This window comes from Rhyacophila brunnea, unplaced genomic scaffold (genome assembly GCF_057557595.1).
Source record: "Rhyacophila brunnea isolate RB1 unplaced genomic scaffold, BYU_Rbru_1.0 scaffold_17, whole genome shotgun sequence".
Classification (NCBI taxonomy): domain Eukaryota; kingdom Metazoa; phylum Arthropoda; class Insecta; order Trichoptera; family Rhyacophilidae; genus Rhyacophila; species Rhyacophila brunnea.
In genome coordinates, this window is record NW_028232827.1 from 16,361,482 (window position 1) to 16,379,079 (window position 17,598).

Genomic DNA, 17,598 nt, shown 5'->3' on the forward strand with positions numbered 1-17,598 from the left:
ACCCATGATTATGAATAGATGCAAAAACTCTGCTTTATTGCTGTGAAACATCGCCAAACACTCGATTGAAACATCCTCACGATGCTGTTTTTGTTCCATTGTGAGTAATCGCGGAACCCACCTTGCGCACAGCTTTCTCGTGTCCAAATTTTCAGTCAATGTGTGATGTACAGCACTTTTTAAAATGCCTACCATGTCTGCTAGCTCGTGCAGTTTCAGTCGACGTTCATCCAATACCATTTTGCGGATTTTCGTCACCATTTCTGGCGTGGTCTACTCATTTGGTCGACCACTGCGATGCTCGTCTTGGCAGCTCGTACAGCCTCGTTCAATCTCAGCCACACAATATGTTACTATTGTAAACAAAGGAGCAGACACCCCCAAAGTAGAATCTAGCGCTGCTTTGGTATTGGTTGAACTGAACCCTTTCAAATGAAAGTATTGCATCACATAACTATGACCAATTTTTTTCCATGTTTACAAATTCACTGAGAGCGTTCACTGTTGATGGCTGACAAATAATTAATGAACAACGTAGCGTCGTCAAACTTCAAACTTAGGCTTTATAACGTTGCTACTTCTATCATGGACATTATTTTCAAACAACAACTGCTATCTATACGTCAGGTCGGGTACTTCTGGGACTACCGGTACATACTTACTATATTAGTATATTATGTGCATATATTATTATAGTGAGATAAAAAAATGCGTGTGAAGAAAAATATACCCCAGAATACGAGATTACAATAACAAAACCATATAAAAAGTCACAGTGGAGCCAGCAAGGCTTTGTATATGGCTGAAACTTTTCTGAGGAAAGACTTGCTGGACTCCACGATGTGTTCCATGGTACGAGTCTCATCACACTCAAAAAATTTAGATTATTTTAAACTCCATCTTATACATACATCATATAACCATATCTCTAATTCCCACACCAGATTTGGTTCAGAGATACGGGTGCCTACTCAAAAAAAACTATAAAACGTCTCTAACCATTTGTACTGATCAAGGCCGGTTTCGTCCGCTTTAAACAGACCATTTCAATTTTGTAGGTACACGAACCTGGTCCTTAGTATTATTTTTTTTAATATCTATAAAATTTGTTTTATTAGTGGCTTTTCACCTATGATTACCATTGAAAAACTTGACATAGTTAATTAAAAATGTTTTGAAATATTCTCATTCTAATGAAAGAAGTTAATATATTTTTTTAAATTTATATGTCTATTAAAATAATCAATTAATTATTATAATTGATTAGTAGTTACATCAAAAGTGTTTTGGCTTACCTTATTTTTTTATAGAATTGGCTTTTACTCATTGCTAAAGTGGAAGATTTTAGCCTTGAACATGCGCAAATGCGATTTTTTCTACTGCGCACGAATTACATAGTGCGATGGTGATTATTTTTCGGTTGTTATTATTGACGATTTTTTTCTAAACTCTTTCTTTATGCAACGAGGTGCATGATTGATACATCAGTCCCGTTCTGCTTCGTTTCGCGACGAGGAAGTGTGACACTAAAATCTTTCCATTCTGACACGTTTATAGCGTCATCGAAGGCGGCCGTGTACAATTCGCGGCTGCGTATACACGTCTGGTGGCGATGGGGTATTTCCAATCATGCACGCACACACAGTCTATTACATTGCTTTCTGCCGCTCTATCTCATTTTCTGTCAAAACTATCGTACTTCACGCTAATGAGGTAGGTTTCTAGGCAATCATACCGACTAAATTCATATAACACGAAGCCAGGACTTCTACCGTAAAACAAGTCATTTAAAAATCATTCGGATTAATACACACATCAACGAATACTTAATTTTGTTTATGGCTTTTAATTAAAAAGTACATATTGAGACATTGTGTATTTTATTCATTAACGAGATGAATGATGTCTACTATATTTTTTATGCAGTCTCTAAATTAAGTTTTTATTTTTCAATTATTTCATGTTATATCAGTAGTTGTTTTTGTTTTTGTTTTTCTATTGTACCTAGTAGATATGCGTGATTATCCTTTTATTAAAAAAAAACAATCAAAATAAATGATGGATTGAAGTATGATGCAATTAAAATAATACGAGGATTTTTCTGAAAGGTCAAGGATTTTTAATATTGTGTCAAATTAAAAAAAAATCTATCACCTCTATGCTTATTCAGTGACCAATGAGAAATGTAAAATAAATAAGTTTCCTTGAATTTTAATAACCTGAACAATTTGTCTTTTTGATAATACATAATATTATATAATTAGCACTTACATAATAATATTATTTTATTAATCTATGATTTTCTACAAAGATAATAAGGACATATTTCTGTACTTGCATGATAACTGATAACATTCTTTCGAAACATTTAGACCATTGTGGCATTATTGGTAAATTAAATCACGGCCAACCCTCCTTCTTTCTACCGTGTCCGGAAAATTGTACGTGTGCAGTTGGCCGTATCACAGTTCACCGCGAGCTGTTGTATCGGAAACCGATGGCAGTATAGTTTTGAGATTAAATTCGCGTATAAATAAAAAATATTTAATACATGTTAGGGTAAGTCATAAGATGGGTAAATAAGTTATAAATACAATAAATCGTATATATTTATATAAATTCTGGTAGTTGCTCGTAAGTATCAAATATCTGATAACAATGACAGGGTTATTATCAGATACAAATTACATAATATCAAATTAATGTTTTTACTTAGTAAATATAAAAAACTTTCCTCGTTATGCCCAATATGCACCTTTCCGTGCCACGTTTCACTACTCGTAACTTTTAGATTTCTCTCATATTGATAGTCCATGTTTTTTGTAAGCACGTACAGTGCCACAAATTTATCTGATTTATAGGGAGCCTCAGTCGAAAACTACCCAATCAAGACTTGTAACTAAACAGAATCTGGCAGTCGAATGACGTATTCAAATCAAATCAAATCAAATTTATTATAAAATAAGAAAATAAATAAAATAAGTAACAAAATAAAAGTAGATGGAAGCACACAGAGTGAACTTTGATAGACCATATCTTAAAAACTTATAAAACAACGTCCACATAAATTCACCATCAAGTAAGTGGAATATATCAATATCCGAAGCGATTTCATTAAACATGGTTACTGCCGTCATTATGTCATGCCGTCGTTAATGGCGTCATTGTAATTCCATTTTTGTCCGCTTTACAGATAAATTTGTGGGACTGTAAGGACTCATACGTTGGCACACATTGTTTGAGCACTTTACACATGATGAGACACAGTGGGAGGTCACTTTTGAAGATTCCATGCAGGCGCCCAAATGCACTCCATGTCAGTTTTGTTCTGCGAGCAATCTCGCCATACATCCATCATACTTATATCGTTTTTTTTTTATTTGCTGTGATTATTTATTGTTATATCTTTAATTTTAATTTATGTGTAAAGATATCACAGACGTATATTTTTCTAAATTTCTATTTGCACCCGGAAAGTGGCGTAACGTGTATAATGTTATAACGAAATATTTTTCGTGATTTCATAAAGTTTCAAGCGTTTTTTCTCTACTAGCATCACCGAGAAAAAATACTATTGACCATCCAAGTATGGCATTGATTGCAGTCTGTAATTAACCTTTTCACAAGTATCTATCAGGTTTCATAATAATAGTAATTATATGATGGTATAATAAAATACCTACACATTATAATAATTTATAACACTAAGAGTCATCAATTAGCACGTTAGAGGTGACCAGCGCCACATTGTGTTGCGACATTAAATTGTAAATAGGTAATGGTCCCCTACAACATTCGAATCGTGTTAATGTATCTTTATTTCTATACCTCATTAGCGGCAGTTCTACAATAGAATAGACAAAGAAATATTTTATTTCAAAAAAGAATCATGTGTATTCAATTAATAGTTTACTTACTCTTTCCTATTAATTACTTTTATTTATGGATAGCAGGGCTGTGAAATTTAAATTATTAGTGTATGCACTTAAATATGAAAATATCAGATGATGTTATGTTATTGGAAAATGAGGATAAAAGTGAAGATAGGAAGGAAGAAGAAACAATCGCGTCTCGACAATCTAATAACATTTATTGACTATTCGTCAGATAACAAAATTCAACTATATTTATATTTTTTTATTTGTATAATTTTAGAGAGTTGAATATATAAAAAAAACAGCAGACTTCAAAACTTCAAACAAAACTTAATTCTTTTTTCAAATCAGTATGACCGAAAGCTAGCACGTCGACCTGGATCACAGAAAAGAAAATTCCCTGACCTGGATATATCATCGGTAGATGAATAAACAGGATTTTGTTTGTGTTTTTATATAACGGACTTTCGGCTTTCACGGACACCACCTCACTCGCATTAGTTCGTTATATCGAGGATATACTGTACTTAATATACAAAAACCGTAATATAAAATGTAATCAACCCAAAAGCTTAAACACTTAATCTGTTGGCACAGAATGGCTTGAGATGAAAACATCTTAAATTTGCTTTTTTTTATAAACGTGAAACAAGCTGTTGTAGGTATAACAGTAGGTATGCCATTCGTATGTTATAACTGGCCATACCCAACGTCCTAGGCTTAAAATTTAGCACACATCTCAATCAACTCTTTGAGAATTTAAAGGAACAAAATATATTTAAAACTAAATTTAAGCCTAGTTATGAAGAATGTTTTCTATTAACGGCCCACATTTAACGCGCGTGTAATAACCGTTTTAAAAAAAATCAGTTAGGTACATGCTCAAATACGCGCGTTAACATGATTTTACTCTCTACTTCATTTATCGTTTGTAAATTTATGGCTACGGCCGTATGTTGTACCTTAGCCACTGGGAAATGCCAATAGAAATGGCGTATTTCAAAATAATACTACCTTATTCTTAGGTCAATAATTATTATAAAGCAAACATTATTCGTAGAATGTTTATCATATTTGAATGGTCAAAGACATAGCTTATAATCATTGTATTTAGAATTATCTTCAAATGTGTAAATCTTGCCCATTTTTTGAATAATAAAATGCCTAATTCTTGTCAAATTTGGGATCACAAAGATTATAAAATATAATTTTTTATCGTAAATATGTCACTATATAATGTTAACATTAATTTTACTAATGGTTTTGTAAATGCGTTTAAAAATTAACAAATCTAAAAAATATTAAGACCACTGCACATGGATGTACCGAAATATGACTATATTCTAAAACATAAGAGCGAGAGGTTTAAAAGAATACTATTTTATGTAATAAAAATACTTTATGCGATCATCAAATGTTTAAAATAAATATAAAGGATAATAAGGCTTCAAAATTATATAAATAGATTATCCACAACGTTTAAGGAATGTCCAGGATCATGCTTTGAAAATAGCATAAAACCTCCATTTTGACCTACGCGGCGCACGTCCCCCCTTAACAACCCATCTCCGGAATGGGTGCCCTGGCCCCTGAGTAATCTTTGGTTTAAAACAAAGTCTTGACTCTAAGGAAATTAAACAAAGTAGATGGATACTTATCGACTTTGAAAAACTTTTTATGGTTGCAAAAGCCGTTTGGTACGAAAAAAAATGGAAATAAAGCTTGAAAAAAGCTCGCGACTATGAATATGGGCGGTTTTTTTTTATTTTGGGAAGGAAAGTATTATTGTCGACATAATAATTAATTCATGTTACCTAACAAAAAACACACATTCATGTTATATAATATGCTAATGGCTATTATGAAAATTTATAGACTAGATATTTTTCTGAGATTTAAATACTGTTTTTTTATAATTCAATGGTTTTCTCTATAATACACTTATTTAGAGAAAAAAAACCTGTATATTTTTTTTAAAAAATCGTTAAAAATATAATCCCAATCCCTGGATCCTGTATGGAATTTTAGGATCAATAATTCGAGTGGAATTGCAAACCCTAGTAGATGTACCTACCATATTATTCACCTATTATCTCTTATCTAAACAAGTATTAAACCATTTCCCTTGTCAAGTGCGTACTAAATTCGGTAAATTATTTGCCCATTCTTCTGATCTTGTGGCAAATACTTGCAACACGCTCAGACATATTACGTACCTGCTTGCCTGATGTATTATATTTTTTTTCATTCATGTGACGATTTGACTTCGCGTTGCAAGAGTCGGGGATAATGAAGAATGCCAGCTACGACAGCGTTTCTCAACGCCTGTGATCACCATTGAAATAGTAAAAGTTGCGACATTATATTTATCTCGAATCGTAATGCCACAATATGTAAAATTCGGTGACCTATTAGTCGGGTTTTGTGTCAGTATGTTAAATCGATATCCCATACGTAAAATAAGCATGTGTCTAAAATAGTAAATGTAAGAACACTATTTCCCAACCCATGTGATGCGACCCCCAGGGGATCGCGAGGTGTTTTATAGGGGGTCATCAACTAAATGGTAAACTGAATTCACATTGTTAAGACAACGGCTATCACTCGATGGATACCGGCAAAGCTTCAATATATGCCAACTTCTTCAAAGTCATACAGGACACAGGTCTCTGACATTCTGGATTTCTCCGCACTTACATAAATTTAACCCATATTTACCCATATTGGCTTTGCTTATAGAGCGTATGCATATTAGACGTAGACTATAAATTAGTTTTTTAGTTTTTTTTTAAATTCAATTAACCAAGCCATAATAGATAATCGTCAAAAAATATTCATCTAACTTAAAAATATCTAAAATTATGCATTTAAATCATACATCTTAATAGATACAAGAATATTTTTTTATATATTATGGTTTGGTTTAGGCTGGGATAACAATTTTTTTTAAATAGTTCAATAAAAACAACTAAGTATAACTGACAAAGTTTGGTGTGAATTATTTATGTCGGATCTCAACAGCCTACTTCCACCACGCGCCACTGCATATGATTGGTCTTTAGCTAAATTCAAAAATATTTTTGCCTACATGATTTCTTAAAACATTCAGGGGCATTCTTTGGGGGTCTAGGATGATTTGGCGCCGGGACCACTGGACGCCACGCAAATAAATAGACGTTAGGTACTTATACGTACCTTTAAATATATACTTAATATTATTTATATTTAAATTATTGTATTATGATTTAATAGTTGGTGATAATTTAAATATGCACTCGTAAATAATGATTTAATCGTCCATATGTTTAAGTTCCAACGAAAAAAGAGTTTTTATTTTTATATAAAGCCTTAAGCATGGTAATTCTCAATCCGCAATAAAAAAAACATTATGTTAAGAGTGAAATGAATTAAAACTACGAAGTAGTAGATAGAAACTGATTAAAATTCATCGTCTACGTTCTGTTACGTGTCTACGACAGTGCGGCGTCCAATTGTCCTGGAGTCCAGTTGTCCCATTCCCTTCATTGGACAGCGTATTAGTATTAAACGGTCTGCAGCCAATAACGAATCGACTTAGTTTATTATGGATTAGTATGGAGTGGTTTTCATTCAGCGAGGTTATGATACAAGTTTTGTCCAAGCTGAAAGTGGGTAATGTACAATTTTGGGTTATAAAAGCGTCTCCTTAGCGCAGCAAAAAAAAACAAACCTCATTGGGTTGGGGCGATTTTCGATACAACCTCCCCGTGCGAAGGCCTATGTTTCCGATTAGGATCGAACATCTTTATGTGGTTTAGGCCTACGATATATTTACGGAGGAGATATGGTCCTTTGATATTGATCTGGGAAATGCTGCACAATTATTGTCCTCGGAGAATATTGCCGTTATACCTACTGTAGTATTTTAGCTTCGACACTAAGTAGGCAGAATTTCTTGGTCTTTTCTCATTCGATTGTGGATGTCAACATTAATCATTTTATCCACAAAATTCTTTGACTGAGACAGGATGTCTAAATAATACGTAATACAGACATTACGAATATAATATTCAAAAAAAAAATAGTACCTATGTAAGTATATTATGTTATTTTTAAAAAATGCATTGCGTACAAATTTATTGCAAACTGAATGCAATTAGGCATTGTTCTTTCACAAAACGCCGAAATGATCTCTTATTGCCTTAACTCCGAGAGTTCTCTTAAACTTTTTGATAAATTGCGCGATAATGGTTCGCATTAGAACAAAATGAGTTTTATTTTTCTAAATGAGTTATTGCGATTGGACTTAATAACTTTAGTTTACTCAATGAAATGTAATAAATTACTATATGAAATTTCCGAAACTGTTATTAATTTTAAATAAATAACGCCAAGTGCTTATCTAAATACGTGTAGATAATGCCAGTAATAAAACCTGTGGGAAAATACACGGTATTTCTATGCTAACATTTTCACTGTCAGAATGCGGACCAAAATTCGCAATACATATTATATACATCGTTAAATTAAGGCCGTCCCAAGCCTTATGCTTTTGCGTGAGATATTGTAGGCTACAATTAATTGTATCTATGTATTTTAATATAATATTATTGTCCCGTAAGTTACACATAATTCCAAAAAAAGATTCATTATCAAGAACACAGAGAAAATCTCGTAAAATATATGTTATCATTAATTAAGATTAAGCGCCGGCTAGGCGGCAGCGACTTGCCTGCGCGATATCGTTTGTGCAAAAAATACGAAACACTTTTCGGTTTACGCGAGCTACAGTTTTCCCGTCCATACACACGTGATTTCCGATACAAATCGTTTTGCGCAAGTAAACTTGTGGTAAAGCATGGGCGTCTAGCTGGCGTTTCACGGATTCTTGTGCAAATAGCAGCATCTATCATATTTCTTTTTCTGAGATTCAATAGGCAAGTCCAGTCTATTGGCCGTTTTAATGATGTCGTCAACTTGTGTGTGCGATGTAATTTTAATATGTATTTTTAAAATGCAGCATCATACAGCGAGCGAGAAGATCTGTTCACTTAGTCAACTCGGCCGTTTTAACCTAGCTTCCTTTTCGTGTATTTTTCTACCACCCTACACCCGTTTTTAAGAATCAATCAAAGACTGTGCTGACTGTATGAAATATGGTGCTGGGTGGATTGTGGTGGGTTCTTATCTTGTTAAAACAAGCGAGAGAATGTTTGTTCTCCCCTTACTCCAGCGAAGTTGTTATGCTCGCTCAACAAAAAGCGAGAGAATTTCGCTGGCTTCATACCATTATACCACAACTGTGGACGCCATAGAGGCGTTCTACAAAAATCTTTCCGCTTTTTCACGTACATAACCATCCGTACCTCGCCCTCGTCCTTTACATTATACATTATGAAATCATACATTTGTTGTAGAATGGTTCTTACGTAATTTATTAGCAGCGGAAACTTGAAATATATTTAATATTTTTAGGAGCGCTACGAGCGTCTTTGCGGCGGTCGTCGCAATGTGGAGAGCGCCCTCCACCGCCACCTGACGGAGCACCTGAACGCCGAAGCGGCTCTTGGTACTCTGCCCGACCTCGTGGCCGCAGCCGACTGGATCCGGTCCACCTTCCTTTACGTGCGCGCCGTTAAGAACCCGGCGCACTATGGGTACAGAGGATGCGACAGGGATCGCGTGGAAAAGAAACTCGAAGGTATGCATTATGATACAGTGTCTGTAGATATAAATGTCGTAATCACTCTGAAATTTGGAAATATATCTTTATGACATTGGTCAAAAAAATCTGCTTAGTAAGTTATATACAGCAGCGGCGATTTTCTAAGACGCAGATGATGCGATTGATTCGTCAAATGATTTAAAGGGGGGCATCGATAGAGAAATAGCGCAAGAAAATTGACCCAATCTTAAATCTATAAAATTTGATGGGGCATTTTTAATATCATGAATTAATTTCATGATTTAAAAAAAATGGCATGCGGCACAAGTTTCGTTCGTGCCATTAATTTTTGTTTTTTAAATATGAGATAATTTTGGATGGAGAAAAAAATAATTCAACTCTCTAATAAGTATTGCCATTTAATAAATATTATACTTTGGGGTTAAAGGGTGGCAATTTCAGGCGACAACTACCTTTCGCGCTGGCCTTTTTGGCTTAATACATTCATAATCTGGTTTACCGATAAAGTATTTAATTGTCGAGATCATAACCTATTGACATACTTAATAATTTTCACCTATCTGAACAAAAATTCTAAAAGCTATAAAAACCTACGACATATGATTTGCTTTTTAATGTATTGATTCTGTCGTCGATATCCCAAAATTTAAATAATATAACTTTAATTTAATTAGTGTATTGTAAATAATTAGTAGTAATAAATTATTATTCGATGGATATAGTCAATTATACGAATAATATGTAGATGGCTTTACTATTCTAGTATATTAGATTGAAAAGCTACTATCCAAGCCATCATTTTCCTTTTTCTTTGATTATAAAAGTGGCTAATAATAATAATTACCAGGTGCCTAATTGAGTTATCGCGTGCTTACCTTCATTCTTCTCGGCATTTCCGGCTAATCGATTTTTCGGATTCACATAATAATATAATAATGGAAACGATTTAGGCGGCCGCTATTATTTCTCTTCCCGTCGATTGTTTTCTTGTGTTTCGAATAATTAAATAATTATTTTTAAATGCAAGGATTCGAATTGAATTTTAATTGTCTTGAAATAATTTTGCAGCCGAAACTTCAACCAATTGAAACCGCACTAACTAATGCAATTATTATTGTACCAAGGCCCACTATACTATATTCAAGCATTTTTTTTCATAATTCTCATTTATCGAGATATCATCAGTAAAATTCTCGAGAAATTATCACTAGGCAAAAATAGTAAAGAGAAGTTGAAACGGAAAAAGAAAGCTGCCGACCGCAATCGCAATTCGCCGAAAAAAGCTCTACACTTCGATTCTAAATGAAATTACTGATATTCTCCGGTGATTTTTTTTTACTTTGACCGAAAGACCTAAAAAATCTCTTGTCTTTCATTCTGAACGTAATTTCTTGAACTCGATAATTATAAAATCTCGAGAAATTACAAGCTCAATCTTGACTCCAAAATTCGGAGGTATCGTATTATATTTTTTGTGAGAATTGATTGTTAGAATGGAAAGAATAGCAAAATAAGTCCATCCAACTACACAATATTTTAATTATTTAATTGTGCAAAAATACTAGATTGGCATAAAAAATAAACTGAATTATATGAGAGTGCCTACCGTAATAGTACTAATAATCTATTTGCTATACCTTTTCATTTTAGTAATCGTTTAATAATTAATTACAATATAATGTTATTGTTTTTTTTATAGGTAGCACCTAGGTATTTCATACATTTATCTACTATTGGTAATTATTCATCTATTGTGTAACTAAATATACCGATAATAATTGTCAGTCGATTATACTAATATGCTTTTCATGTTTTCCTGATACCGGAAAAGTTAATTTACATAAGAATAATAATAAATGATGCAACAACAATTTTCAACACTTTGAACTGCAGGAAAATAATATATTATTGCATAATAAGATTTTTCTCGCTAAATAATTTTCATTTGCATTTATTTCAAGGGTTAAATAAAACCCTACGCGCAAGGCTGTGGGGCTTACATATCTACTCATATTCTGAATGTGGCTAGATACTCGTACATTGATGAGAGTACTTTTAAAAATTTGAATTGATTTAAGTTGTGTATTTTCGGTTTGAATCTTTTTGTGATCTGACTTTCGCCCTTAGTCATCTCCTGACTCTACACACATCCACAATAGTAAAGGTATAACTATTTACTGCCCCCATAAGCGAAAAAACAGCTATTTTCCAAAGTCACATTTTGAGATAATGAGACATTCACGTTTTTTCAACCTTTCTCAAGAAATTGTTTAATAATGTGAATAAATCTTTTGATCTATGGTATAAGCAAATACCAATATATTTTCAGTCGATGCTATGTTTTTGCTTATGAGTCTGTTTATACTGTCTTCTTGTTTAGAAATGACTGCCGTTCATGAAAAAAAAACAATACGTTGACTTTTATACTGAAATAAATTTTATACTGCTTTTGACTTTGCGTCAAATGGTTCAGAATTTAACGTAAAGCATTATCCGTACACTTACTCAATTTGTGATTGTGTCGAAAAGCTGCCTTTTCTTTTATGATACTAATTATAATTAGTATGCGTCAAGTGTATGTTTGCCATTGGTGTGCGTAGTGCCTGAATATACAAAAAGGTGCAAAAGGGTGTCTGGACTGTCTGGTATAGTGTGAGGGGTTATAGAAACGTGACTTCACAAAACTAACAAAATATAAACTCATTTGTTTCTGAGAATAAAATATTCCATGAGAACATTATACTGAAATCAATATTTTTCAACGAACTAATGTTTTAATGAATGGGGCGTTTCAAAAATTGTGACTTAATTTAGTATTATTGGCAGGTTAAGGTTACATATATTGTTAAGAAATATGACACGGGGAGAGGGTTTCAAAAATTAGGTACCTACTCAAAATCGTGTGACTTAAAAGATAGTATAATATCCAAAAAATGTTTAATAAAACATAAACTGTGCCCACTATGTCTGATCGGTAACGTGCCGGCTTATAACGTCGTGGGTCCCGGAATCGAATCCTGGGTCTGGTACATTCATATGTGGTTTTTCAATATGGGCCTAATAGGTTGAGCAAGTGGCGAACATATTATGTTATATGTTAATACAACCCATATTATGATCTTCTTAGGATCAAACATGGTAAAAAAGACTGTTGTTGAATAATGAACTAGGTATTTCAAACATTCCTATAACGTACTATTTGTGGGTATATTGGTTGTTTGATAATAGTGATTACAATATAATTAGTTTTCGAAATTTTGTATATGGATCATTTGAGTGTCTTCTGTCTACCTACATAATTGGTAGGTACGCAATGTCTTTCATTTTATTTTTAATTAAATTAGAAGTGGGTAGGTAATTATAAAATACATATCAGTATGTATACATTTCTTGCACTATTTTAATTAAATCCGAATGAAATAGGTTACACCCGTGAATACCCGAATGGACGGAAGTGAAGTCTGCTTATCCATCAATCACCAGACGTCATGGTGCTAATAGTATAGTTAATTCATTGAATTGATTATCGGCTTATATGCTTGCTTGCAATGTGCAGAATCTGTGAAAATGCAACCGCAAACGACACAAAGGCGTGTGAAAATTACTCCATTCTATTCAAATCCAAGCATAACCTTTGTCTTAACTTAACTCTTTGGCTGTCGCCAGTAGCGTAGAATATAATATAAACCCATTAAATTCACGTGTATCCAATCGAAATTGGGATTATTGAGAATAATTTATTCTCTCGATCCAATAAGGGCCAAGGTGATGTGTCATAATACCTTTTCTTCTCTCTTCTTAAAAATTAATATTGTATGAGCACTTAAAATATATTAATACCATAAAAGAGTACATATTGTTGAGTAACCGTCATTATGTTAAAATTTAGAATAAAGCCATATTTGGTACATCAGATGTCGTGGTTATAGCACTTTTTCAAATCATTATTTTGTCAACACGCGTATTATGTTTGAATTTTTTTCAATGGAGTTTATAATTGACTCGTTATTTTAGAGAAATTGCAACACTTCGCGTTATATATTTGCCGTGTTGTGTGCATTATATGGTATATTTGTTACGATAGTATAATAAATTTTAATTTTACCCTTATTTTAATGATAAAGAATGGACCTTCAGATGATAATCTTTACACAAATAATGTAACACTCGAAAATTGAAAATGTATGGTGTCTTTAGGAGCCAAGTCTCAACAATCTATAAACTTTGTATAACAGGTGTATATGTCATCTCCAGCATTTTATGATCACGTAAAATTTTGTAAAAAGTTCAAGAGTATCATTGTAAACAACGTCTTATAAAATCGAGAATAAAGCCATATTTTAGTACATGAGATATCCTTCATGGCACATTTTCAAATATTTTTTTTGTCAACACGTGCACTATACCTGCATTTAATTTAATTATTATCTAACATTGTATAGTAAAATATATTCGGTAACTTTTCATTGAATTTTGCAATAATTGACTTGTTATTTTAGGGAAAATGTAACATTGTTCATGATATAAAATGTATTTTATAAATTTTTAATGTACTATCATCTCAAGGTCCATTCCTTTCCATTTAGAACTCATTAATACTTTATAAATCGAGAATGTTTGAGGGAAACAATTTGGGGTGCAACTTGGAAATATCTAAATTCTAAATGGTGGTGCATCATAATTCCAATATGGTAAATTTTTATTTGAATTACTACCTATATACTCCATTAATATAAAACTACCCCGAAAATACTCAACCATATCTATCATTTTCTCAATAGGTTAGCTTGAGTAGAAATAAATAAAAATTATATCAAATCATACATACACACATACTGATATACAAAATACCTAATTGATAATCACCACGTACAGTCGTTGTGATTGTATATTATTTTTAATTATAATGTTAAACTTAATACTTTGGACGCTGAAGACGCACATGCGCGTAATAACCAGGCGGCCGATCGATGTAATTAACGTCCATTTTAAAGGTGCTAATTAAAATCTCATTATATAGCCAGCAGCGAATGAGTTAATTGTATGTAAATGGTTTCATTGATTATTGTTAGAATGTTAAAGATGTTGGGCTTTGTCTTGCGTACTTCCCGGGTCTTTTCGGATGTTACGGTACTAAAAATTCTCTATAACTCCTTAGTTAGTAGCAGACTTGACATGGGTCTATCGTTTGGGCCCCGCATCAGTTAAAGTACGGCCTTATGGTGGAGAGTCCAAAAGAATTTTTACGACTCCTTTACTTTCGGCTGTATGGATATTATCCGTGGCTCTATCCGACTGATTTTCTCTTAGGGATGCTTACATACTGTAGCTTAAAATTTAGAAGGGATCTTTATTTAGCTACATATTTTTCAGACTTATACGCGGCGTAAATGTGAACTCTGCCATTCTTGGTGGTGTTGGCTTGTGTGTCTCTGATAATTACCTTAGGAATCGAGGGCATCCGTTGTTTGTTCTCCCAAGGTGCAGAACTAACCTGCCATTAGCAATGCCAATTGGGAGGGCAGTAACCATGTTTAATGAAATCGCTTCGGATATTGATATATTCCAATAACGTGAGGGTGAATTTAGGTGGACGTTGTTTTATAAGTTTTTAAGATAGGGTCTATAAAAGTTCACTCTGTGTGCTTCCGTCTACTTTTATTTTGTTACTTATTTTCTTATTTTATTTCTTATTTTATTACTTATTCTCTGTATTTTTATTTTTAAAAATTATTCATGTCATGAACGCTTTGAATTTATAATTTGTTATGTTCATTATATGTAAAATAAATTAATTTGATTTGAAATATTGAAACAATATTATTATAGTTTTTTTATTATACAAGAGAGTGCTAAAACCATTCCAATTACATACGACATGTAACCCTCTAGCAACTCTGTATAAACTATTAAATATATTTTAATGTTACAAGTTATCTTTCTAAGACTGTAAATACTTCCACCTCAGTACTCCACTGCTTATGACATTATAGATAGTTAGATCGGATCGGATCACATTGCGCACGGATGTTTTCGATTAACAACAGTATCATTTTATTGTTTTGTTGTTATTTTATAAAATTGCCCTCATCTTCAGAGTCTTATCCATCTCTGATTATTCATGATCCGGATAATAATATTATTTACGTACATGTCAAGGAATAAATATATCAATATTACAGACCCGACACCAAACAATATACGCAGTCACAATAGTGAAGTGCTTGTAGAGAACACAAAGAAGATTTATATTGTAAAACTATAACTCAACATCATATTATAACTCAATTCATCCAAAAATATTGAAGAAAACCTTCTTATTTTAAGATGGAGCCTAAACATAATAAAGTATCAAATTGATAGCAAAAAAATACTACTAATTTTCATTCAAACTCTTACGATTATCCTGTTTACCTACTATCACTTCCCTCCATTTTGGTAAGAGAATTTCTCAACTGTCACTTTATTTTTTAGTTATGGTTTTTTTTCGTCTGGGTTTGGGATTTGGAGGTGGATAATTGACACACCGGAATTGTGATGGAAAACGGCGAGTTTATTTACGTTTATTATACTATATGGTTACATTTTTAATAATTTTATTCTACGGAGGGCGAAATGTACGCGTTCGCGATTTTGCTGCTCGTAGCGTTCTCAGCGCCATCTTGTGATTTTTTCCAACGAGAGCCGTTGGCGAAAAAAAGCGACGTTGCAAATCGTCAACGGTTATATTATGGCATTGTTGCCATTCAACATATTATAATCTACTCTAAGGCATTGCCGGCTCGGCTCTGTTATTATTATTTAATTTCGTAATCAGCGCTTTATTATTTGTTGGCTTCGATACCGATTCGGGCCTCTTCAGATACACAAAGACATCCCCAAATGGGGACCATACGGGGGTGTCACACTACCTATTGTTTATTAATTTATTCCGTACAAAAATGTTCACTTACTTCAAACTGGAATTGCCTTTACAGATTTTATATGGAAATCACGGATGATTTAACATTTTAGGATTCATTATATTTATTTGGTGCCTTGAAAATATGACGTATTTTACAAGCATTATTAAAAGGAACTGTTACCTACCTAAGGTACTGACTAAAATATCTATATAATATAGTGTTATGTGGTTATCACAGTACTGTAAGCAGTAGATGGATCAATCAAAGGTATTTTGAAGATTAGCTTGTATTTGAAATGAATTTCCCTTAATAATAGGGTTACATAGTTGATATAGCATAATATACTTGTCAGGATATGTGACACGGTAATACACGTATTATAGATCAGATATTATAAGAGTTAAATTAGGGAGACACATCGATGCAGTGGAATGGATACAATAAACATGCCATTAAGTAGTAAATCGACTTTCACATGGAACCAATGGGCGCAATAAAATAACATATGAAACGTTGACTAAAAATTAAACAATAGTTTTAGTTCGCGTCTGCCATACGACGCGCATTATTGAATCAAATCATTTACTAAGGGCCTAAGGGGTGATACTTTTCCCGCGAATGCATCGTAAAGTTAAACACAATAATCTATATTGGATAATGTTGAGCTGATTACAAATAAAAATAGGGGTACTTACCCTAAGAATCAGTAGGTACATGACATTAGTAAGAGCTATTTTCTTCCCGGTTTTAAACTTGAAGGCATGATAAAGGTAAAGGCTAGATGCTTTTAAAATGTGGTAAGGATGCTGATAATATCGTGGTATAATTAGCGGAACTCCAGATTTAAGACAGACGGTTTGCCTTCGCCGGACTCTTCAGTTTTTCAGATCTTCATATGAACGGGCCAAATCAAGAATGTCACAAGTTTCACACATGGCGCTGAATGCTGAGCGCGCTGGAGCAAAGCCATGGAAAAGGCTGTCAGCGTAAAATTATTTGAGATACGATCATCAGCGATGAAGTCCCGACGAATAAGAAGACCTACCCACTGATCACTTTTTTTAAACCCTTATGAGTGATAAATAGTCTTTCAAAGTTAAAATTGATAACTCATGTTACTATTTCAAATATGTACTATCATTTCCCTCCATTT

General features: G+C 33.1%; 1 protein-coding gene across 1 annotated transcript in view; it reads left to right on the forward strand.

The window, feature by feature from the left end:
- The window catches only part of LOC147073764 (putative ATP-dependent DNA helicase HFM1), a 118,872-nt gene that overhangs the window by 94,109 nt on the left and 7,165 nt on the right, over positions 1–17,598 (forward strand). Inside the window, exon 13 of the mRNA XM_085944679.1 lies at positions 9,330–9,555. Within this exon, the coding sequence (XP_085800805.1) occupies positions 9,330–9,555 (226 nt within the window). The remainder of the gene's footprint in view (positions 1–9,329; positions 9,556–17,598) is intronic.